The 23,313-nt window shown below is 55.0% G+C and overlaps 3 protein-coding genes across 3 annotated transcripts; 2 read left to right on the top strand and 1 right to left on the bottom strand.

The window, feature by feature from the left end:
* The first annotated feature begins 3,351 nt into the window (after positions 1 to 3,351).
* On the top strand, positions 3,352 to 8,871 carry VOLCADRAFT_72994 (uncharacterized protein). The gene is made up of 14 exons (XM_002946759.1): positions 3,352 to 3,538; positions 3,606 to 3,703; positions 3,774 to 3,824; positions 3,895 to 4,410; positions 4,459 to 5,092; positions 5,305 to 5,495; positions 5,906 to 6,058; positions 6,271 to 6,456; positions 6,745 to 6,915; positions 7,246 to 7,380; positions 7,461 to 7,538; positions 7,707 to 7,829; positions 8,033 to 8,155; positions 8,298 to 8,871. Exons 1-14 carry the CDS (start codon positions 3,463 to 3,465, stop codon positions 8,415 to 8,417), a joined length of 2,655 nt encoding a protein of 884 aa, XP_002946805.1. The 5' UTR covers positions 3,352 to 3,462; the 3' UTR covers positions 8,418 to 8,871.
* A 118-nt stretch (positions 8,872 to 8,989) lies between these two features.
* Positions 8,990 to 10,815, bottom strand: rpl36A (component of cytosolic 80S ribosome and 60S large subunit). The gene is made up of 5 exons (XM_002946949.1): positions 10,780 to 10,815; positions 10,567 to 10,672; positions 10,191 to 10,258; positions 9,728 to 9,802; positions 8,990 to 9,591 (listed from the first exon to the last, which is right to left on the bottom strand). Exons 1-5 carry the CDS (start codon positions 10,780 to 10,782, stop codon positions 9,544 to 9,546), a joined length of 300 nt encoding a protein of 99 aa, XP_002946995.1. The 5' UTR covers positions 10,783 to 10,815; the 3' UTR covers positions 8,990 to 9,543.
* A 792-nt stretch (positions 10,816 to 11,607) lies between these two features.
* On the top strand, positions 11,608 to 22,761 carry VOLCADRAFT_116238 (uncharacterized protein; the record flags this gene model as incomplete). Its single annotated transcript, XM_002946760.1, has 13 exons — positions 11,608 to 11,676; positions 12,481 to 13,740; positions 14,385 to 14,480; positions 14,564 to 14,641; positions 15,137 to 15,256; positions 15,414 to 15,521; positions 16,601 to 16,975; positions 19,563 to 19,655; positions 20,369 to 20,464; positions 20,866 to 20,946; positions 21,340 to 21,459; positions 21,776 to 21,883; positions 22,246 to 22,761. The coding sequence occupies 13 exons, from the start codon at positions 11,608 to 11,610 to the stop codon at positions 22,759 to 22,761; spliced, it is 3,120 nt and encodes a 1,039-aa protein (XP_002946806.1).
* Between the last annotated feature and the right edge of the window lie 552 nt (positions 22,762 to 23,313).

Below are 23,313 nucleotides of genomic sequence, written 5' to 3' on the forward strand. Positions count from 1 at the left end.
GTTGAGCTGAAGTTATATCACACACACACGCACACACGTTCCAGGGGGCGTCGTTGAGCAAGATGCGCACTTCCGGCTTCGCCAGCGTGACCGACCACTAAGCTCGTGCACATAACATGTCTCCGCAAAGCAAGCTACCCCTCGACAACAATCAGCGTGGACTACCTGAACGTTGTCGTGAATTTTTTGTAGATGGCAAAAGGTCACCTCGATAACCGCCCGTCCTCTAGTGCCAGTACAAGAAGCACGCGTTCCCCGTGAAAAGGAAGCCGACGGTGTGGGACAGCATGGACTCCTAGAGAAAAACCAAATTGCCAAATTGGCCCTAAATGCCAATTGTGTCTGCCGAGTGAAACCCAACGCGATGACGGGTAACATTAAGGTGGCCACATGGATCATGACACGTGTGATCATTGTCGTGCAGCACTGATCCTTCTTGCCCCGCTGGAGTCATTAGACCCATCAAGCTGCCAGATGGATACAAAGGGGTCACTTCACCTCGTTAGCTAACCAGCCTGCTCGTGGTTGCGATTACTTTCCCTCCTGCGCTGCGCGACAAAACTTGGGGTTCGGCAGTATTAGCCTGGGGTGGTCCGCCGGGGTTCTTTTTGGGAACCCCTATGGGCTCTTTGTTACCCGTATGATTCTGGAGGTAAGGCAGAAGACCTGTGGCGCGCACCCGCGGGGGTCCGCTATATTTTAATTGACAAGTGAGCAAACCTTTCAGCAGCATTTCACCGCTCGCCTTCCTACACTTGCCAAGCTTTTGCAACCATGTTTGCTCTCAGCCAAGTACTATCCTCATCACCCAGCGGTCCCAGCGCCCGAACATGTGGGGTACAGATACGCATATGCTTCCAACCACTCACCAATCGGTCCTTGAACTCTAATACCACACCTTCTGGAAAGGGCCTGCTCATCAGCCACTCCACTCGTTCGTCTACCTCGTGTAGCCCCTGCGGGGCCTCTTTCCATACGTCGTGCCCCGGAAAACATAGAAAACGGAGTACTAGTGTACCCCATCCGGGGTTGGAGAGGGACTCTGCGACCTCCTGTCGCAAAACTTGGTGTGCCACAGACCCACGCTGTAAACGGACACGGTTCCAAAACCTCACAACCTGATTGAAAACGTGGTAGTGTAGGGGTAGCTGCGACAGTTCGGCAATCAGGAGGCGATGTGTTGGTCTGGCAGCTCCTACAGTTTGTCGCATGAACGATATCTGAAGCTGCCCGCTCCGTCCTTTAGGCATGCCTCGAAGGGCCCCTCCGCAAGGTTCTCGCATCACTCCGCCTCCTGAGCCTGTCCAAGACCTCAGCTAGCATAAACGGCCCCCCCTACTGCTATGCCCCGGTAGTTACTCGGCATGCTAGGATCCCATTTTTTATAAATTGGGGTGAGGACGGTAGTTGTAAACTGCCGTGGAAAGTCTCCAGTCGCCCTGATATGTTCCAAAAGCACGTGCAGTACCGGAACAAGCTGATTCACTTCCCGCCGTCGCCTGCGCCTACCATTACTCGATGCGGAGCCTTCCTCTTCTCGGCCGAATATGTGGGGTACAGATACAGCATGGCGGGATGGCCACGCTAGCCTACCAACCAACCCCTCCCCAATCATGCCATGGCAAGCTTTACGGCGGCATCTTGACGTTTCCGCCGGCGTTTGCCCAGTGTGCAGCGATGAGACGTGGGCAGGTAGCATTATGATATAAACATTGGATGGGTCTGGCGGCTGAGCAAGCGGGCAGGAAGGAGGTGCTCATGCATATCACAACAATTATCCCGCGTTCAGTGAATTGTAAGCTTATGCAGCTTAGGCCTTGCTGCTGGGCGTTGGTGGCTAACAGAGCGCGCAAGGTACGGCGTTATGTACCTAGGGAGGGGCGGGTGTGGCCCCTGCTGCGGCACTGATAGCCATATTGGTGATGAGATGAGAAGCATCTCTTGGTGGACTGTCCGGTGTACGGCGAAATCAGATCTGATATGGATTTCCACCGCTTTGACGGACGCTATGAAGTGGGAACCTGAACGTCTGGCGAAGATGCTGGAACGTATGTGGTCCCACTGCAACTCTATCGTTCCCTTTGGTCGTTAGTCTCCTTTGTCACTTGCTTTGTTTGAAGTGCGAGGTAGAATGGTCCTTATAGGCGATCTGGCAGCCCTTGAGCCCTCGGCTCGTATTGGGCGGTTTGCAGGTATGCCACCCCACGACCATGTAACACACACACGCACCCCACATACATTGAAATGATGGTGCACTCGCGGCGTCGGATGCGGCACATAGCTTCAAAAATCCCCATTGCATCCCTTTTAAAACAGGTGGAGAGAAGCCTACTTACGGCGTGGCGGAGAACGAAGCTGTAGTGGAGCGTGAGAGATTTCTGACAGTACTACACTTCCCCACGGAGTTAGCGCGCACCTGGCCTGGCAGCTTGCAAGCCCACCAGTTGGCCCCACAGCCGTTCGGGCACAGTGTTGGAGGTTACATTTCGTGGCTTGGCAAATCCGGATGAGCGCATCGGTACGATTGCACAAGAGGGGAATTGGCTGACTGAGGCCCCAGGGCGTCGTTCAGGTTTGATATCGTGCGGCACGGCGTGGCCCAGCTATACAGCCAAGCGCAACGGCTGACCCGAATCCCGTTGATGCCTGATGGTTGTAAGTCGGGCGAGCCACCCCCTTGATTTACTACAGTCTTTGTCTCGGGAAAATCAGAAATCTAAGCCGAAACGGGTCCGGAGACCGCGATAGCGAGGTGTGACCTGGCGAGCCGTGCGCTCACCAGCAGGTGCCGAACCACCTTTCCATGTCTACTTGCGAGCGCTCCTGCAACCCGCTTGAAGATACAGGTTTCGAACGAGCGTTCGGGGGCGACCGGGACCCACGTAAGGACTGGCAGATCCCTTTTTAACCTTGACCACTGAAGCAAGAGGATGGGAATAATTGGTGTGGCATGGTTGAAGTGGCTGGGTATCCTTCACCCATGCCCTCTGGCCCTCGCTAAAAAAACAGCCCTCCCCTTTCCTCAGCGCCCGTGTGGCATTATACCTTCGCTTCATGGAACGTTTCTTTAACTTGTTGGATGCTGCGAATAGTGCATGCACAAAGCATACGCGGTTCGGCAGAACGTAGGCGTAATGGAAAGGCAAGCATTGCATTTGAGAAGAACGGTAAATGGTTAACAACCATCAATGAAAAATATACATTATTGCGGAGCTAGGGGGTTAGCCCTGGCGTGGAGGAGTAACCGTTCTTCCGTACCGGCGTACGTCATTTCCCTGCGTGCTCAGCGGAAAGCCCTTGCAACTGGTATGCATGAATAAGAGGTATTGCTGGCCCAATATTGTTAGCGTGGCTGGAGTCACCTGGGCGCAGTTTGCGTTGTATGAAACAGTCTTGATCTGAGAAGAAGCCCGGCCGTATGACTACTCCCTAGAACAGTGACCTACAACCGCAGCTCGTGTTATGGCTGCTACTGCTCAGGACTCGCAGGCGCCCCTGCGGGGCCCCGAGAAGAAGGATGAGGACCGGGAGGATGAGAGTAAGACACCAAATTTGGCATGGTGGCTGGACAGGAGCTAGGCTTACACATTTTGTCTCGACTGCAGCGGAGTTCTCTCCCTTCTATGGGATTGATAAGGGCGCGGTTCTGCAGGAGGCTAGGGTGTTCAATGACCCGCAAATTGACCCTCGGAGATGTCAGCAGGTCTGCTGGGAAGGAAAGGTTCCTTTTCCTTGGAAAGCCTTGCGGTGATTCGATTTCCTGTTGTCTACAGGTGATTACCAAGCTGCTGTACCTGCTTAATCAGGGCGAGGTGTTCACCAAGGTGCGAAGCTGTTGTGTTCGCCCATTGTAGCCCCCAGCCGTGCAAAGACGGCATGTGCCACCCCCTGCAGAAAGAGGCAGCTGAGGTCTTCTTTGGCGTTACCAAGCTGTTTCAGAAGCAAGATATTAACCTGCGGCGCATGATGTACTTGTGCATCAAGGACATCTGCCCGGGCGCGGACGAGGTCATCATCGTGACCAGCTCGCTGATGAAGGATATGAACAGCAAGACAGATCTTTATCGCGCGAATTCGGTCCGCGTGCTTTGCAAAATCATTGATGGGCAGCTGCTTGCACAAATCGAGCGATACCTGAAGCAGGCCATTGTGGACAAGTCGGCAGTTGTGGCCAGCGCAGCCTTGGTCAGTGCATTGCACCTACTCGGGAATAATGCAGAAATTGTCAAGCGATGGGTCAATGAGGTGCAGGAGGCAGCTCAGAACAAAAACAACATGGTGCAGTTCCATGCGGTTGCCCTGTTGCACGCGCTGCGAGCTTCAGATCGCCTTGCCATCAGCAAGCTAGTTACGAGTCTTACAAAGGCTAACGTGAAAAGCCCGCTGGCGCAATGCTTGCTGGTGCGCTACGTCGCTCAGGTGATCCAGGACTCGCAACCGGGGTCGAATGGCGAACAGCGGCCGTTTTACGATTTCCTGGAGAGCTGCTTGCGACATAAGGCTGAGGTGGTGATCTTTGAAGCAGCGCGGGCGATTTGCAACCTGCGTGATGTCACGGCGCGTGAGCTCACGCCAGCCATTACCGTCCTGCAGCTTTTCCTCAGCAGCAGCAAACCGGTTCTACGGTTTGCAGCAGTGCGAACCCTTAACAAGGTCGCGATGACACATCCGCTCGCGGTTACGCACTGCAACATCGACATGGAATCGCTTATCAGCGACCAAAACCGGTCCATCGCCACGCTGGCAATTACGACGCTGCTGAAGACGGGGAACGAGTCCAGCGTGGAGAAACTGCTGAAGCAGATCGGCAGTTTCATGTCGGACATCGCGGACGACTTCAAAATAGTGGTGGTGGAGGCCATCCGGTCCTTGTGCCTGAAGTTCCCATCCAAGCAGCGTGCGCTGATGAACTTCTTGTCCGGTGTCCTTCGGGAGGAGGGGGGTTTCGAGTATAAGAAGGCCATTGTCCAAAGCATCCTTGTCCTGATCCAGGAGATACCCGACGCCAAGGAAACTGGGTTAGGGCACCTATGCGAGTTCATCGAGGACTGCGAGTTCACATACCTGTCTACGCAGGTGTTGCACCTGCTAGGTACGAAACTGGCTGCACGGGGCCCAGAGGGGGGCTTGGAAGTAAAGGGTTGACCAGGCTTGGCGATGTCACAGAGCGCCAGCGTGCCGATAAGCAGGGGTGGCGCATGCAGTGTTCCTAGTAGTATTGAGCCCGGATATGAGGACGTGCTGTACATGTTTTGGGTGCAGTTAATGATCTTGAGGCTGTCTGCTGTGGTTATATTCCTGCAGGCCAAGAAGGCCCGAAGACAAAGGAGCCTTCTAAGTACATTCGATACATCTACAACCGGATTATTCTGGAGAACGCCACAGTTCGGGCCGCAGCTGTGTCAGCTTTGGCCAACTTTGGAGCTGCATGCGAGGCCTTGCGGCCCCGTATCATCGTGCTGTTGCGCCGTGCGCTTTCGGACAATGACGACGAGGTTAGTGTTGGCATTTACTAGGGGAATCACTGGGAATTGGGTTCAGGCTGGGATGATTCAAACTAACCAGCTTCGTCGTTGAGGATTCTGTGCGTTCAGAAGTCATTCTACAGCCAAAGCCTACGGTACCACAGTGTTTTACAGTCATAGCCTTAAATACTAAGGGAAAGCTATATCGAGAGGAGGACCCTGCACCTTACGGCTTTGGGGGCTATTGGCACGGAGTGGCAGAGCAGCGCCATGCGCGAGGCGTCACAGACTGGCATGCGTCCAGTCGTATTTTCGAATGTGCGCTTGGCACGGGGACCAACGCCGAAATTATTCAACTGTAACCATGGCTTAAGTTGCGGAATGTAAATGAGATGCCGGAATGTTTGCTAAAGGGCCCTAAACACTGTGAATTTGTTCAGGTACGTGATCGCGCGACGCTGCACCTGGAGCAGCTTGTGGGCAAGGCAGGTGGGCCGGACGCTGTGCAGCCACGTGTGGATGTGAACCTTGTGGCCATGGAGAAGGCCCTGGCAGACTATTTGGCGGGTCCCACGGATAAGCCTTTCGATATCGTAAGTCGCATTAAGGGTTGGTTGCACCGGCGGGGCCCAGGGGCTCTGTAGTACGAATTGAGGTTTATTAGCCCTCCACGGGTTTTAGAGCTCTAGGGCCGAACTGTGAACTGTCTGACTTCACGATCCACACAACTGAGTTTCGCATGATCCTTAAAAATTGTACTAATCACCTTACAATGTATGCAACATCGCTGTCACCCGTGCTGCAGTCGGTCGTCCCTAAAGCCGCCCCATCGGTACGTGGAGCGGGCATCAGTGCCTTGGGCCTCCCTCCAGGTGCTGCAGCTGCGAGCGGTGTCAGCGGACTGCCGGCAACCAGCGCCGCACGGAGGGACCCCACGGTCGAATATGCCGAGCTTCTCCGGTCGATTCCCCAACTTGCTCCATTGGGGGAGGTGGGTAAAGTGGGCTGTCCCGATAATCCTGTGTCCTGTCCTTCCTGCGCTACGCACGGCAGGGATTTTCTATGATTCCACCGGTGTTTTTTTCGGTGACAACACTGGTTGGGCATGTTGACCTCTTTCCTGTTCTTTGTCTGATCTTAGTTGGCCCGTCCCTTTTAAGCTCACACGGATGCCTCATCACGCCAATGATGGACGGCCGTCCTCATGCGCTGCAGATCCTGTTTGCCGATGGGATAGGTTAGCCTCAGCAACGCATGCTACCGCCTGTTCGTTGTGTAGGTCTTCAAGTCCTGCGAGCCGGTTCGGCTTACCGAGGAGGATACGGAATATGCCGTGTTCTGTGTAAAGCACATTTACGAGTCGCACATAGTCTTCCAGTTCAACTGCACTAACACGATTGCGGAGCAAGTCCTGGAGGACGTGAGCGTTGCAATGGATTTGGCAGAAGCGGTAAGCAGGATGGAATGTTTGTTTGCGGATCGGGGCGGACATTGATCTGCAAAAGTCCTCTGGCAAATATTTTCTTTCTGCGCGACGTAATGGGCGTTGCCGACTTGAAGTTTCTGAGGTCAGACGACTCAAAAAGTTTTGAAGTTTTTGTCATTGGAATGCACTGATGCACGTCAGCAATTTCGCTGCTGGAGTTCAATACAATCAGGGACAAGCAACAGGTGCGATGTGGCTGTTGACAAGCAACTACAGTATCGAACATCACGGTATCTTTGCTTAATACGTGGATGTCTTGGCGTGAGGTGCGTTGTTGTGCTGATCTCGCGGCAGGCCGACTTCGAGGAGGCTTTCACCGTACCCCTCGACACGATGCCTCTAAATGGGGTGGGGCAGTGCTTCACTGTTGTGTCGCGGCAGCCGGGCGCCATTGCGACAGGAAAAGTCGTCAATATCCTGAAATTTAAGGTATGTTCCAAGGCGTTATTTGCTTGGTGTTGAGACGCGCCATCAGGCTTACACAAGACGAACCCCTTTCCACTCCTTAGGTCAAGGAGATCGACCCCGGCACTGGCGAGGCGGAGGAGGAAGGCTATGATGATGAGTACCAGCTGGAGGATTTGGAGGTGGGCATGCCTGGTATAGCGTATGGAAACTCTCTTGGTTGCATGTGCTGAGCATCGCTGGTGCTATTGTTGCCTCATGCTCCTTTTTGCGGGGGTGTGGATTTTAAGGGTTTTAGGTGTGTTATTTAAGTATGGTTTTTTTTAAAACCCTTCCAACTTTCTTTGCAGGTGACCCCGGCGGACTACGTTAAGCCCACGCTTCTCGGCAACTTCCGTAAGGCTTGGGAGGAGCTGGATCCTGCCACCGAGAAGGAGGACGAGTATGGCCTGGGGACGCGCGAAGGACTTCAGGTGGGTGCAGGCTTTTGTAACTGGGTCCTGCTTATGATGTTCGTGTTGGAGATGTTGAATGCCATATGGCTGGGTTGCCAGCTAATATCGCCGTTGGCTATGTTCTGGGTTGCCTTTTGTGCCTTGGTTCATGCGGTAATTGCTGCATTATTCAATGCGTATAGAGTCAATTTCATTAAAGTTTCGTCGCCCGAACTTTGCAGGAGGCTGTTGAGGCGGTAATCGGCATTTTGGGCATGCAGCCATGTGAAGGCAGTGAAGCGGTGCCTCCCAACGCACGCAGCCATACGGTGCTATTGGCTGGCATCTTTGTGGGTTACCAACAAGTAAGAATGTATAATTCTAGGTTGGCCTGCTCCTGTTCCTGGTTTCGTTTGCTCCTTGCCATTTTCTCAATTTTGCCTTCTATCCCCTTCTTAAGTCCATGTATAACACTAAAGCCTAACGTTGTCACCCCTCGCTGTTCAGGTTCTGGTTCGAATGTCGTTTGGCATTGACTCCGCGAGTAATGTGGCTATGAAGCTCGTGGTACGCGCAGAGTCCTTGGAGCTGAGTGAGGCTATCCACCAGATTATCCAGGATGCCTGAACTGCTTTGGACCCAGCACCAGTGGATCTTGCAGTGTGTTGTTGGGTCTGGGCGCGGGCAGTTACTTCTTGCAGTTAAGACGTATAGGTTTAGGGAACTGTGAGGCGTAGCTGTCCGTGCATGTTGGCTTGTAATAACGTACCAATGTGGTGGCAGGGTTGGCGACTTTTGTTTTTTCTTGGGTTTTATCAGGACATGGTTAGGGTCTCGTGGTCATGCATGGATCGGTCGGAAATAGAGCACGGAAGGGTAGAGCAGTGGTGACGCGTAGGTGCAAGACGGCTGGTTGGATAATATAGCAGGCTTATGCAAGAGCGTCTGGAAAGCTGCTGCTGGTTGCGTTAAGTATGAAAACATATTCCGGGCACTGTGATGATAAGAGATGTAGCAATACCTTGTTACGGACTCTTCTTTTCCGGACTAAGCTTCTTTTGAGCTTGAATATTATATGCTGCTGGGACAAATGCTCCTCCTTAACCGTGGTTCGCAAATCCCCGCCAGGTGGCGTTCTAGCTCTGCCAGCTTTTGCTTAAGAACCGGTCACGCAGTTGCAGTCCTGATCGCATAGCCTGAATGTTGGATAGATTGCAGTCGCTCCCACCACGGTGACACGACAGACGTAAAATATTAGAACACATCCACAAATCAAGCTTGTTTCTCTGCCACGCAAATACGATTAGGAGATTAACCCTAATGTAACAGTGTACATACTCGAAAATTAGAAATGACCCGCATGATCTCCTAAATCCCTAGTTACCCCATCGGCAGTGCATTTATCTCGTACAGCATATCGCGAAAACGTGACTACATAGCAAGAAATTGTTAAAATTCGCTTACTCCTGCAAGTCCTGGCTTGCAATAATGGCGAGGGTTACTATACATGGATTCGAGGCTGTCCTGCATGTTAAGATGTTTGGTCCCAACGCGTACTGTAAACAACTTAGTTTCGTGTGCTGATGCCGATACAGTACAAGCGCTCTCTCTTGTTTGCCCATGGAAGCATAACCGAGGGACCGAAGAGGAATGAATGTGTATTTGGGGCCTTGGCAGCACACGCCCTAGGGCCAGAAAGAACAAATGATATGTCAAAAGGGTATTACATCGTTCCAAGCCGAAGTGCCAAAGCTCAGTTGCCCTTCTTCTTGTCACCACCGATCTCGAAGTGCTTGCAGCGCTGTGGGACAGATTAAGGGGGCCACAAGGCCGAAATTCAAAGCGGAGGAGGCGACATCCAAACAGCAATTGACAAGTGGTAAATGCATAAACATTTATCAGCATTGGCACCAACCAGCACAGTTAGGGATAATTACCTTGAGCCCCTTCATGCAGGTCTGCTTGCACTCTTGGCACTGCATCCTCAGCACGATCTTCTTTGTGGTCTTGGCCTGAAAAATGCAAACCCCACATAAGTAGCTATTTGTCAGCATGAGGCTGTGAACATCGTGAGAAAATGATCACGCATAGCTTTGGGTCATCTATTCACGTAACCGAATACCAGCATGCCCCTATTACTTGCCGTACAAGATCACCGGCTCGCGGGCGAAAACACATCGCTGAGCATGCTTCATGAGAATATAAAACAATGCAGAAGCAATTGTTAGCACAATCAAATGTGTTTTTCCCCTCAAAGCACTGCGACCGTATTGCTTGGCCACCCAAAACCAAAGCAACACCCTCCACAGGAATTGAGGGTACGACACCAAGCAACACGACCTCCCGACGAGGCCTGATGGGGCTGGATTGAGCATGGAAGTTACCGCCACCCCGCCGCACCTTCTTGTGGAAGACGGGCTTGGTCTGACCACCGTAACCCGACTGCTTGCGGTCGTAGCGGCGCTTGCCTGTACACAACAAATGCACCGATGAGTTTTCGACCACGGTAAAAACCGTCACTTGCTTGAACCCGGCGACCTCCCAGCTAAAAGTTGCCACCACGCGGCGGAAGAAGGAAGTCGAGAGGTTGGATGTTATCAAAAGCACAGCATTTCTGGTCACAAAAGAACAGCTTCCGACAGGATAATTTAGGGCTTGAGGTTCGGTTGCATGGCTCAAGGCGGCTGCTGTTCAGCCTCCTGCCGCCAGCAGCCGCTGCTCCAAGGTCCATCGCAACCGGGTAACGTGCAAAAACGTCATTTACTGCAACTCTTACCCTGGGCGTAAAGCGAGGCCTTGCCCGTCTTGTACTGAGTGACCTTCATCATCATGTGCTTCTTGCACCCCTTGCAGAAGGCCCGCTTGGTCTTAGGTACATTCACCTGTGCCGAAAAAGCACCCAATAACGCATATTGCTATGGCTACAAGCTTCCTAGCAGCATTACACTGAAGAAACAGCCTCTCGTAAATTCGTATTGCAGCGTCTCACCATTTTTCCTGCCTTCGACCACAGAACGAGGCAACGAGGGAAGAGGGACGACGGTCGCTCGGGCACTGAGTTTGTGCAACCGAACCGCGTTTGCCGTACTACCAGGGGTTTAGGAGCGGGTCTTGAGAAACAATTAAGGCTTTTTGCATCGAATGTCTGAAAAGCTGCAAAGCAAACAGAGCTAAACTAAGATGGAATGCTCTTTGCTTTCAAGCTAGAGAAAAGTGGCGGAGGGGTAATAAGGCTAAGAATTGCTTGTGTACTGAGCTTGCCGTGTGACAATTCAAGCAACATTTTGCAACGGGGTTCTGGCTTGCATTCGGCCAACCTCTTGTTGTATGCAAAATCCTTGTCGGGCCCTTGTCCTGCTTTGCCGGTTTGGGCCTAATTTCCTCTTTCTAGTCAATTATTTTTAACTTGAAATCTGAGTCGGTTTCTGAACTTTAACATCCAGCGCCGAGCAGCTTTGTCTCGAGCTGTTGGATCTGCGCGAGACTCCTGCATCATATTCCTCTGGCAATAAATGCTTGTTTCTCAATTCGTTGGCAAGTTTGCGGTTAACCCGTCCAGGTACGAGTAGGACAGGCATGGAATGCCGGCGTCCCGTGGGGCAGTGGAGCTGGCGTGCGCCTACAACACAAGTAACCAACATCCTATTTTCACGACTGACGCCATAACCCCATACGTTACATCGCGCGCTTGTGGTTAAGTTAAGTGCTGACAAGGATTCCTTCGAGAGGTGACGTCAGGGCGTCGAAGTGACCAAAGAGGCGTGACATTCCGACAGCAGCTCCGCGCTCGTTCCCCTCCATTCCATTGCCAGATATAATGGACCGCCGTTATAATCATACCACCAACATCGTTCCTATTAATCGACCTGCTGGTAATTTTGATAAGGTGCGTAGTTTGCTTCGTTCAGCAAGGTATCCACGGTGCTGGACTCGCGCCGTCGCATTTAGGCCACTTGCGGACCTCGCGTGCTACCGCTACCCTCTGAACGACTTAGCACAAAGGAAGGTGCAGCAGCGCGCTACCCTTACCTCTCGAGGCTGTGGCCGCCGCCCGCTACCCAGTTGCAGTCTCAGTGTCTTGTAGTCTTTCGGAGTACTGTTTCCCTGCACGGAAAAGCATTTATGGTAACCGTCTAGCGAGCTTCGCGAACGTCTCGCACGTAGCAACGTGAGCAAAGGGAACAAGGGCATTCGCGACGAGGCCGCCCCAGCTGGGACTTCCACCTGGGCGACGAGACGAGGGCGACAGGGACAGTTTCCTGGAGCTTCACATTCCCGTTTGTTCCAGTCGCCGTGCACCGCCAGCATTTCCTTTGCGTGCAAATTACTCAAATTACTGGACATACAATGTGTCCTAATCGAGCACACATCCTGACAATGTCTCGCACAGTGTCACGCCATGATCGCCACTGCCACTGGCCGTTGCTGCTTCGCACCGGAACTCGGAAGGCGAGCAGCGGAACAGCCAAATCCATAGCTACGTCCATACTGTTTTCCCAGCTTAGCCCTCTGCCCTCGCCTTTCGCTGCGGCCCTAGCCCTCACGACCCGCGGTCCCCTCCCCCCGCCCTCCAAGTTTACCCCCGCCCAACATCCTCCGCGCCCACTACGCCCTGCGCCTTTCCTGTCCCCGCCCTGCGCATGCCCTCCTCCTCCTCCTCCTCCTCCTCCTCCTCGCTTTTCCGCCGCAGACTACCACTACTACTACCACTACATCCACCACTGCGCTGGCACAACCATCACAACCACCGCAACCTCCGCAACTGCCACAGCGTCCACTCGCCACCACCACCACGACCATCAGCACGAACCAGCAGCGTGACGTCACGCTTCCGCAGCCAACCGTCAACCTTGACATCAAACCCGACGCGGACGCACCGGGCCGCACCTCCCCAGTCTCCTTTCCGCTGGGGCCCCTATCCACGCCGGGATCTGCAAGCTGTAGCCGGGTCAACAGCCGCAGCTACAGCCCAACGCCGCTGTTACTGGATTCGGACGGCTCGGCGCAGCTCCGCGATCCTGCGTTTGCGTACGCACCCGCCGTGCCCGACGACGACCTGGTCCCGATTTTGGAGGGCGAGCCCCTGACTGACTGCGTCTCTGGACAGCCGCTGACAGCGCCGTCACCGCTGCAGCAGCGCCAGCGGAAGCTGCAGCAGGAGCTGGAGAGCGCTTCCGCCACGTCCGAGCCGTTCCCTTCAACAACTCCCGCCGCGAACATTGCATCAAGGACCACGCAACGCCAAACAGTCCCGACGCAGTCGGACGGTTCCGACCCCCCCGGATACGACCCTCCCCGCGGCGCCGTCAACACCACCTTCCGGAGCGCCCCGCCGTTTCAGGGAGGTGAAGGGGAGGTGCAGCAGGAGGTCGTGACGGTTGCAACCGCAAGCGTTACAGCGTCGTACATTGTTAGCGAGGAGCAGGCGGCGGAGCTCGAGCAGGCAGCGGAGGAGCTGCTACTGCCCGCCGTCGCCGCCGCTGCCGCCGCCGCCGCTGCCGGCGAGCCGCAGAGCCCCGCCGACCTCGCCGCTACCGCGCTACTGCTGCTGAGCGGTCTGACTGCTACAGCCCCGCCGGAGGAGCAGGAGGAGGAGGAGGAGGACATCGGTGCCGGCGCCGCCACACTAGGAGGATTTGCCGACGTCGCTACTGCTTTCCTAGGCGGCGTGGAAAGCTTCATACCGCCCACGTCGTCATCCGCACAGGCGCCGTTCGAGTTTGCTACAGCCAAACCTATCGCCGCGCACCCGCAAGCTACAGCCTCCTCCATGGTTAGGAGGAAGTCAGCTGGTCCCGGGCCGTCTTCTGTCGCTGCAGTCGCAGGTACCCCCCCGGCAGGTACCCCCCCGGCAACCACTACTGCCCCCATGTCTGGCGTCAGCCACCCGGAATGGCACGACTACTCGGCCCTGCCGCCACGTTACAAGACGACTGTGGAGGCCGTGCGTGTGAGCGTTTTGGCTCGTTTTGTTGGTTCAATATGGGAGAGAAGAGAGAGAGAGATCGAAGTAAACCTTGGAAGCAGTAGATATAGAATGACGAGGGAAACCGGGAATGAAGGGGGGGAGAGGGGGTTAGGACAGAGAAGGAAGCCGCCAGTAGCCGCAGCAGGGATTTGGGCCCGAGCTAGCCAGGGGGCTTTGTTTCCTGTTTCGTGATTGTGCACTGTGAGGGTATTCAGGGGCAGGGCGTGGGGAGGGGGTTCAGGCCGCAGTATCTGGGGAGATGATGGGAAGCGGGGCCTTGTTAGGGCTTGTTCGGGACTGTTGTCAGGCTGCTGTCTGAGCGAGTGCCAGGGGTTGGTGTGGTCAGGGTGCTAGATGGCCAGCTGGCCAGACACGGCCACGACGGACTTCAGGAGTCTTTATGGGAACTTGACGACGAGAGGTGACGTACACTAGTACGGACGGCAGGCAAGATCATGGCCCCCCATGACCTCCGCAAATGGATATCGTAGTAATCCCTTTCCCCGCCTTTCCCGCGCGCTCCAACCCCTTTCCCCGGCCCCCCCCCTTGCCGCTGCCTCAATCTCTCCCGCACAACATGGTGGCGGTGGTGCTGGTGTTGGCGGTGGCGGTGCTGGTGGCGGTAGAGCCTGGCGGCGGCCAGGCTGATGGAGCAGCACTGGGACGCCGCCGAGCACCTTGACGTGGAGGTTACCTGGGATGCACCGCCCATCTACCTGCAGGTGTGTGGGTGTCGGCGTGGGTGCGGGTGCTCCATACAACGAAAACACACGCGCACGCGTTTCCCTTCCCCTTTCCCCCCCAGGGCCGCGACCCCATGCGAGTGGCTGTGTGGTTAGCCAAGTGGGCGGCAGTCGTGCAGCTGGAGCCCTGGATGGCGCGAGTGAGTGGGGCGATAGGAGAGCAACGGGGGAAGGGGACGAGTCGCGGCGGGGAAGGTGGGGGTTGGAACACAGCCGTAAAACCCTACACGTCTTGACGTGCCCATTACTAAGCAGTGGGACTACTAGCCGACTGGGGGCCTTCGGAACGGCGATGACGATGTGACGGACGTTGGGTGACGGGGTGTGTGGGGGCCCTAGCGGGGGCCCTGCACTCGGCAGCTGGGGATTTCTTGTTCCCCCGTGCTGCTCCGCTTGCCCGCCCTCTGCGGCCGTACCGACAGCCTTTGTGTGTTGCGGTGATGACGTGACTGGTGGTGCACACTTTCCTGGTTATGTTAGCCGGGTCGGGTCGGGTCGGGTCGGGTCGGGTCGGGTCCTCCTAAATGTATTTCCGCTCACCTACCGCCTATCCCTACCGCCTATAGCCACCAGTCCTTGTGTTTTATAAATCCGTTTTTTGTATTGCGCGCTCCGGTGCCCACATGTGCCTTTAGTGGTCCGAGCTGGACTCGAAGCGTACTCGGCTGGACTTGCTTGTTGAGGCCCGGGTGAGGCCGCACCGCCCCTGGTGGCTGCCGGCGTCGTGGCTGTTGCCTAAACAAGTCACACTCAAGGTAATAATGGAGCCAACAGGGAACAGACAACAGAGCCCACGGGAAAGCGCTGCTCCCACCTACCAAGCCGATTGGCAAACTTTTCCACGCACAAACGCGTACACACACACTCCTACACACACCCGCGCGGTTCCCCCGTGCCACTAAATGTCCTCAGGCCACCCTCAAGCTGCGCATCAGCAAGGGCCCCGCCGAGGACGGCTCCGCGGACGTCGTCACCCTCATCGACGGCTCCATCCACAACGCGCCCAAGCTGCCCATGCCGGTGAGGGAGCCGGGGAGCGGAGAGGGAGTATTGCCACTACCCCTGTAACGCACATTCGCACGGGAAATGGGCAACCAACGGCAACGGCCATAGGGACGGCGCCTCCCATCACTCTTTCGTACGTTCCTCAGGGTTGTGCTTCCCTCCCCATTCTTTGTAGTTGTTGTTGTTACAGGGTAGTTAAGCTTAACCAGTGGCCTCCTTCCCGAGGCAATTCCCTGCTCTCCCCTGCTAGAGGGGCACCCTAATCCATTCACCCCATCCGACTTCATAGTGTATTCTTTGGGTTGGTAACTCACCACCAGCATTCAACCAAATCTAGCGGATCGTCGGCACCAGTTCCTGGTCAGCTCACAAGCTGATTTAATTACGTCCTACACCGTCCACAAGATGGGGGGCCTCCTCCCATTTCATCACCTCAACACACCCGAGAGGTCGGCAGGCGGATTTGAACCCGGAGTCTCCGGGAGCAAAAGTCAGGCCTTAACCTCTGCCAGCCACCTAGGTTGTTAGTAGGTGGTTGTTAGTAGGTGCTTGTTAGTTGGTTGATAGCCGTACCGCCACCACGCAGTCATGCTCTCCAGGATCACTTCCTCGCATAAAAGCAGACACCCACATACAGCCCTCGTTTTGTCCGCTTTGGACGTCGACGGCTGACTGTGTGTTGAGGACTTCACCTCGTCACAGCTCAGCCTCGTTATACAAGTTATCTCCACTCTCCGGTTTCCTTTCTCTTCCAAGACTTTCCTTTCGTCTCGCCGGTTAGGTAGTTTTTCCCCCGCTTTATCGCCTTCTGCCTTCTTTTGACTTGGCGGCTAGTAACTCGTTTCGCAACCTATAGCTATGGCCACGTCGCCGCCGTGACCACTATTCAAGTCATCACTGGTCAGTAAATACTCCTGCAGCGTTTATCTTCTCATTGGGCTATCCGTCTATTTCTGGTATCTGCTTAACTCGCCAGTGGTCCCCTCTCTGCCGCCCTCGCCGTCTACGTTAAATTATAAATTTTGAAATTTGAAAATCATCAGGTCCGGGTCCTGGCAGCCGCCACGATGGGCTACATCCCCGCCGCAACGGAGGCCGTGTGGTCGCCGTTGGTGGGCCTCTTGGGAGATCCGTCGTACCGCGACCGCGCCGAGGAACATCCCTCCGTCGTACAGAAGGCCACCATCGCCGCGCAGCAGGCGGCGGCTGCAGCCGCCGAGCGCACGCACGAAGCGGTGACGTCGACCGTGGGAAGCGCCAAGGCGAAGGTGGAATCCGCGGCGGAGGGCGCTGCTGGCGCGGCGGATCGCATGGCGGATGCCGCAGCAGCGGCCGCTGGCAGCGGCGCCGGCGGTGGCGTGCTGGGGGGTGCGAAGCGTGTGGCGCATGAGGCGGCGGAGGCGGTACGGGGTGCCGTACACGAGGTCGCAGACACGGTCAAGGGCGGCGTGTCTGCGGGCGCCGAGAAGGTGACGGAGGCGGCAGGCCGAGCCAAAAAGGCAGTGACAGGGCAGGCCTAGGTGGGCGGCTGTTGAGAGGGGGAAGGATGAGGTTGGCCGTGACGAGGTAAAGCGCTTGCAGCAGGGAGTGTGTTGCTTGGGAAATGACCCGTAGTCGGCTAGTCGGCTTCTACCTACTCTGCTATGTAGTGGAGTATGTTATGGTAAAAACCCTGCGAGGTAGCTTCAGAAAATGGAAGTTGGCATGGGTACGGAGTTCGTTGCAGTTGTCGGTTGGTTTTGTCGGTTGAATTGGTCATGGTGATTTAGTCATCTTGGCGTAATGCCTTATTGTCGCGACTAGGCACGAGCGTACGTGCTATCGTCGTTAATAGGAGATGCAGTAGGTTAACAGAATAACAACAGAATAACACTTTTCGTTTACCCTTGATGTTACAAGCTTTAGAGGTTGTAAAGCAGACGAGTCAGGAGGCTTGTGGACCGCACAACCATGGGAGAGAAGACGAGAAAAAAAAGGAAAAATCTAAGGGTCCAAGGATAAGAACAAGCAAATCCAGAAAACTAGTTCTGGCTGCCCGCGCTGGTTATTAACACTCCTAACATGGAGCGTAGGCACGGAAAACCGATCAGGACCGCCTAACGAAACGAAGCCCTGGCGAGTGTGTGTGTGGTTGTTACAGTGGGCTCCAGACTCCCGAAGAGTAGAGCCATCGGGCCAGCTGGCCGTGCACTGCAGTAGAGACTAATATACCAAAAGAGACCATCACCTCAGATAATTAACCGCTCATCGGTAACCGCTCCCGTGAGCACAGCAATTTGCCAGATATAATCCTCAAGAAGGGGTGATGTGCGCCAACAGAATCCCAACCTTTCCGTGGAATTCCCAAAGCTGCGAAACCCTGAATGCGGCCCCAAAAGTCAACAATAACTCGACAAATGGCTTCTTCCGTAAGGGAAGGGCCAGGTAACAGTGCCGGGTTGGTTTTCATGTTTGCAGCCATATAACGTCTCCCATGCTCCATGGCTGACACCGCAGCAAGAGCCACAACATCCCAAACACATTGTTGCACTGATTGTGGGGCTTGCACAAGCCAAAGTTGCTCCCTTGAGACTGGCAATCCTACTGAAAGAGTAAGTTGATCTGCTACTGCCTGTGCCACCGGACAAGCCCAGAAATGATGATAGCGAGGGGATACACCTCCCACTGAACCTATTGGATAACCTCCACAACCACATATCGTTGGGCGCGACATCCTAAGATGGGAATTTCCTAACATAGGCACCCCATCAACCGCGAGACGCCACCAAACCTCTTTTTGTTCATTTTCCCACCGTAAATGAAACCATAAACGATGGAATGTCCGTTGCAAAAGAAGAATAGCTTCATCCAATATACCAGAAGAACCCGTCGCCTCTTTGATGAAAAGGGTATGGGCCACACGGCGAGCCATCGAAAAAGGTGAAAGTTGCATATTAGTCGCTATTTTAACGGATAAGTGTTGGAATCGGATTGGAGGCCCTACACCCCATCTCCAAGTATCCAAGGCGAGTATCATTATCCTTCTATATAATGTAATGTCGTTACAGAGTGGGAGGCTTCTGGGCCACTTGAATCCTTTAGGTACTCGGCTTATAAAGCATATTTGTTATGCAAACCAAAAACAAGAAACAGCCCCTTAAAAATGATAAGCAGCTAAAACAAAAACATACGGGATACCGGGAGCTTGCGTGGTTGGCGCTGCGACTACCGAAGCGGCCTTAGCTATTGACAGGGCAACTCTGTGCCAACAAATAGCGGGCGTCCCTTTGCCGAACGTCTTTTCCTTTCCCTTTGCTGGAGCTCCTCTTTGCAGCCACTCCGCAGTTGTTTTCGACAAAATTTATTATGTACATATCTTCCCTCAATGCTGGGCCAAGCACTAACAGACCCGTGGGTCAGTCCTCCTATGAACTGGGTCAGCGCGACGTACTGTGTGGTTTTCGCGATGTGCTCTCGCAGTGTAGCGGGAGCAGGGGACGACATGGGTGAGAATGCGATAGGGGGACGGCGCAAACATGAACGAGGCTATTCGAGATTGAGCAAGTTATCTTCATTCATTCTAACATGTATGTAGAAATGACGCCTGTTGCGGAAAGAGGCGATACATGAGGGAAACATGGCTGTTAGGATCCACTTGATACCGCAAAGTCGCCAGGTGTTGTTCGGTCAGATCAGGCCGTCGGAATGTCGTCAACTAAACCTCGTTCGCCGTACAATTTACCGTAACAGCACAGTCGAAGGCCGCTGCTGCGCCGAAACAAACACACACTCTGCTGTTTCTCGCCTGGCAGCTATAAGGTCTTGACCGCTGGGCCAATTACATTTAGCAGCTGCCTTTCCTACAGTCCTAATACTGTTACACTTGCTCTTTCGCAAGTTCCAAGTGTTGAACTTGTGGGTCTCGAAAGTTGCAGGAGCGGAAGCCAGCCAGCGCAGCGCAAAAGTTTACCTTCTATTTGGCAGCCAGCGGTGGCCGAGGATTTGAAAGAAAGGATGGCCACCACCACACCTACCGGAGCATCTCCTGCGAAGCCGCTTCTTTCTGCGCATCCTCAGACACAGGGCCACGGTCGTGGTCATGGTCATGCGGAGTGGAAGGACTACCGACACTTGCACCCGCGATACCGGGCGAGTGTGGAGGCGCTGATGGTAAGCCTAAGCCTAAAGCTCCGCTTGAAATATTGGACTATATGGTTAGCTGTTGGCTGCGAGCTGTTAGCTGTTAGTGCGTGCGGGCGCTGGCGGGTACTTAAACTCTTTGCGCTGCTGCGGTCTTCAGCTTCGACACCGGAGAATTGAGCATAGAAGTTGTTTCCCTCGGAAACGCATCCTCAGCGGCGAAGCTTTCCTGTAGCATGAAGAATGTTCCTGCACATAATAGGTACATGGCCAGTTGAAATTTTTTATTGTTCCGAAAGTTCCGGAAGTGGACTCGCTGATCCGGTTTTGCTCACACAGGCTTGCAACGATAAGGTATATTTTCCATTGGCTACGAACCTAACGGTATTTGCAATAATTGTATATTATCCCGTGCTCCCACGGAACGTCTCGCGCGGCATGTGTCTTCGACCCTCTCGCCGTGTGAGCTTGGACACCAGGCCAAGCCGCGCCGCGATACTGAGGGTACCTTCCCCAGAGCAGCAAAAACACGTCTTAAGTGTCCTCACCATATCACATAACATAAAAATATTACAACTTCACTTCCAGACGGCCATGCGCAACAGTCCCACCTTTTCCCCCAGTCCATCCAGTCTTTCCTGTGCTGCGAAGCGAAACTTAAAACTTGAAACTTGAGATCGGACTTCCTCCCATCCCCTCTTGCCACCACCGTCGCGGTTCTGTATGCCCATCCATGTTCGCAGTCTCTTGCCAAGGCCCGCCAGATGTCGGATCACCGCCGCCCCGCTGAGCACATGGACCTGGAGATCACGGTGGACTCGCCCTTCATGCACCTGCAGGTACGGTGGTACGGTGGTACGGTGGTACAGCGTGACAAATAAAACATAACATCCTTTTTCCGGGAGACCTAGTGCAGCAAATTTGCGCAAAACTAAAAGCTAAAAGAATTTTTGGGCGACATTATAATGGTGTGGAAAATAACACATTCTGTGACCATCCTTCGGCGCCCAAGTGCTTTGTTTTCGCGTTACATGATGGCGGCGTACCTCCACAACAAACCCCGCCAACACACCCACTCCCTCTACTCTGGATGTATCGGCCCAGTTGCCGCCTTCCTATTTTTGCATGTGGTCCTCCGCGAGCGGGTCGTCTGTTGGCTATTAATGATTCGAGCCGCGGTTCGTGTTTCCCTGCCCCCTTCCCCCCTACTTCAAATTTTTCTCGTCTCCATTCTCCGCAGGGTCGCGAGAACCTCCGAGTGGCCGAGTACATGGCCAAGTGGGTCCTAGCGGATGTAGAGGTCAAGCCGCTCATGTTCAAGGTACGGCAAGTACGGCATACCAACAAATCCCGAGCTGCCCATTCCGCCCTTGTCTGCAGCAGCAGCAGCAGGAGCAGCGACCCCTGCTTGCCAGTCTCTTATGCACAAAACACACCGATTGCCCCCCTGGGAGCCGAGTTCTCTCGGGGCCTCATTCGGTGCTTTGGGAGGTCGGATCGGGTCGGGGCAGCTGTTCCCTACTGCTGACTTCGCGCACCCTCTTATCTATTTTTCAAGTCCTTCTCCTCCGCCCACATTGTAAAGCCCCGAGGCACACACGTATTCTGTTAACCGTGTTCATACGTGCCTACATATAAATGACGTACATCGCATGAATGTATGAATGCATATGTCCGAATGCATGCATGTGCTTGCATCCCCACGCGCACGCAGGTTCGCGAGCTGGATGAGAAGCGCACCCGCCTGCAGGTGCTGCTGGAGGTGCACCTGGCCCCGCACCGGCCCTTGTGGGCCCCGGCCACCTGGCTACTGCCCAAGGTGGTGGTGCTGGAGGTGAGGGGGAGGGAAGGGAAGGGGTGGAGAAAAGGCAGGGACGTAGGGACGTAGGGACACAGGTCTAGCTGCTGCAGCCTGCATATAATTGCTACAGCCTAAGCCAATAACTTGACAGTGCTTTAAGATGTGTTTCTGTTTCTGTTCCTCTCTCTCTGTATAGAGGTCTTGTTTTTGTCAGCTGAGCTGGTGTGTGTTGTGGTTTCTCCTCCTTGCCGGCTCACACACCCTGAGAAGATCATGTCGTATGTTGTCACAAGATCATGTCCTCCCCCCCGGGGCCGCCTGCTGTTTCCCCCTCCCCGCCGCTCCGCAGGCCGACTACCACCTGCGCATCAGCAAGGGTCCGGAGGCGGACGGCTCCTCCGACGTCATCACCGCAGTGGACGGCAAGCTGCTCAACCTGGGCAAGGCACCGCTGCCCGTGAGATCAAGATCCGTGTGGCTGTCATAATGGTGGTCATGGTGGTGGTGGTAGTGGTGGTGGTGGACAGCGGGACAGACGCCTAGAACTAAAACTGGTGGTACTTCGACTTTCCTACTGCGCGTCCATTACCAAGGAAAAAAATAAATCCACCACCGGGACATGTTTGTCACATCGGAGCTCATGAGTCTCAGGGTTTATTCAAGCGACTGCTCGAATGGGTTAATGTCACTGGCCACTAGGCTGTTTCTGCCCCCCCGTCCCCTCTGCTTCATTCACCTAGTGGTACGTTTTACCCCCCCTTTCCCCCCCCCTTTCCGGGCCGTCCTCGACCCCACCCCACCCCGACCACATCCGAGCAGCTGCGTCTCCTGCTAGGCGCCGCCCTGGGCTACCTTCCCGCCGCTACGGAGACCTTCTGGTCGCCCTTCGTGGGCCTCCTGGGAGATCCGTCGTACCGCGTGGAGGCGTCGGTGGCGGCCGCGGAGGCCGGCGGCGGCGGCGGACTGGTTGGGAAGGCTAAGGCCGCTGCCTCTGCTGTGGTGGAGAAGGCGCAGGAGACTGTGGCGTCCGCCACCGGCGGGGAGGGCGGAGGAGGCGCGCTGGCGGCGGCTGCCGCCAGGGCGGCGGACCAGGTGCAGGGCGCTGCGGCCGGTGCCGTACCTGCGGTGGCCGCCGCGGCAGATAAAACCGCCGGCGCCGTGGACGCGACGGCTCAACAGGTTGGCAACGGAGGCGTTAAGGCCAAGGCGGTGGAAGCGGTACGGACTGCCGTACACGACGTCGCCGGTGCGGTTAAGGGCGGCGTGGCGGCGGGCGCCGAGAAGGTGACGGAGGCGGCGGGCCGAGCCAAAAAGGCAGTGACGGGACAGGCCTGAGCTCCCCGGGGGCGGATGGAGGGCGAAATCAATCAACACAGCCGACCGGGAAGAAAAGAGGAGGAAAGGACGGAAAGGGCTTCTACTCGTTTCCGTCGAGAAACGATTCAGGATTCAAATAATCAAATAGGGCTGAAATTACTATGTTGGGTGGTTGATGTTGATGCAAACGTGCATCGTTGCGATTGCATCCGGGATATGAGGGTGCAAGGGACGAGAGCGGCGTTGGTTTAGGGCAAACAAGGTACGAGTATTTCCCCAGTCTCGCCAGCCTGGAATATCGCCACCTCGCGTTTCGTCCATAGCGTCGTCTTGGCAACGTGATGATGTACGGCAATTCGGCGTTTGAGCCGTGTAAAGTACTGCCTTTTGATGGTAGGGGTTCGTGCGGGGCTCGTGGCCATTGCTGCGCAATGCTTACTGTGTGCGGAACGTTGCATTCTGGAGGTCAACGTTTTAAGAAAGGGGAGAAGAGTGTGTCATGTGCAGCTCGTTTCTCCTTGCACGCCTCAAAAGAGAGTTCGTAGTGCCAAATTCGTTTGCGCGCATGAT

Source organism: Volvox carteri, assembly GCF_000143455.1.
Source record: "Volvox carteri f. nagariensis unplaced genomic scaffold VOLCAscaffold_4, whole genome shotgun sequence".
Taxonomy (NCBI): domain Eukaryota; kingdom Viridiplantae; phylum Chlorophyta; class Chlorophyceae; order Chlamydomonadales; family Volvocaceae; genus Volvox; species Volvox carteri.

Excerpts from the sequence above, each read along its gene's own strand:
- rpl36A (XM_002946949.1), bottom strand. Across the intron at positions 9,803-10,190 it reads AGCCCGTCTTCCACAAGAAG|GCCAAGACCACAAAGAAGAT; the intron begins GTGCGGCGGGGT and ends TGCATTTTTCAG. Across the intron at positions 9,592-9,727 it reads CCTGCATGAAGGGGCTCAAG|CGCTGCAAGCACTTCGAGAT; the intron begins GTAATTATCCCT and ends TCTGTCCCACAG.
- VOLCADRAFT_72994 (XM_002946759.1), top strand. The coding sequence starts at position 3,463 with ATGGCTGCTACTGCTCAGGACTCGCAGGCGCCCCTGCGGGGCCCCGAG. Across the intron at positions 6,916-7,245 it reads CAATGGATTTGGCAGAAGCG|GCCGACTTCGAGGAGGCTTT; the intron begins GTAAGCAGGATG and ends ATCTCGCGGCAG. Across the intron at positions 7,539-7,706 it reads ACCAGCTGGAGGATTTGGAG|GTGACCCCGGCGGACTACGT; the intron begins GTGGGCATGCCT and ends CTTTCTTTGCAG.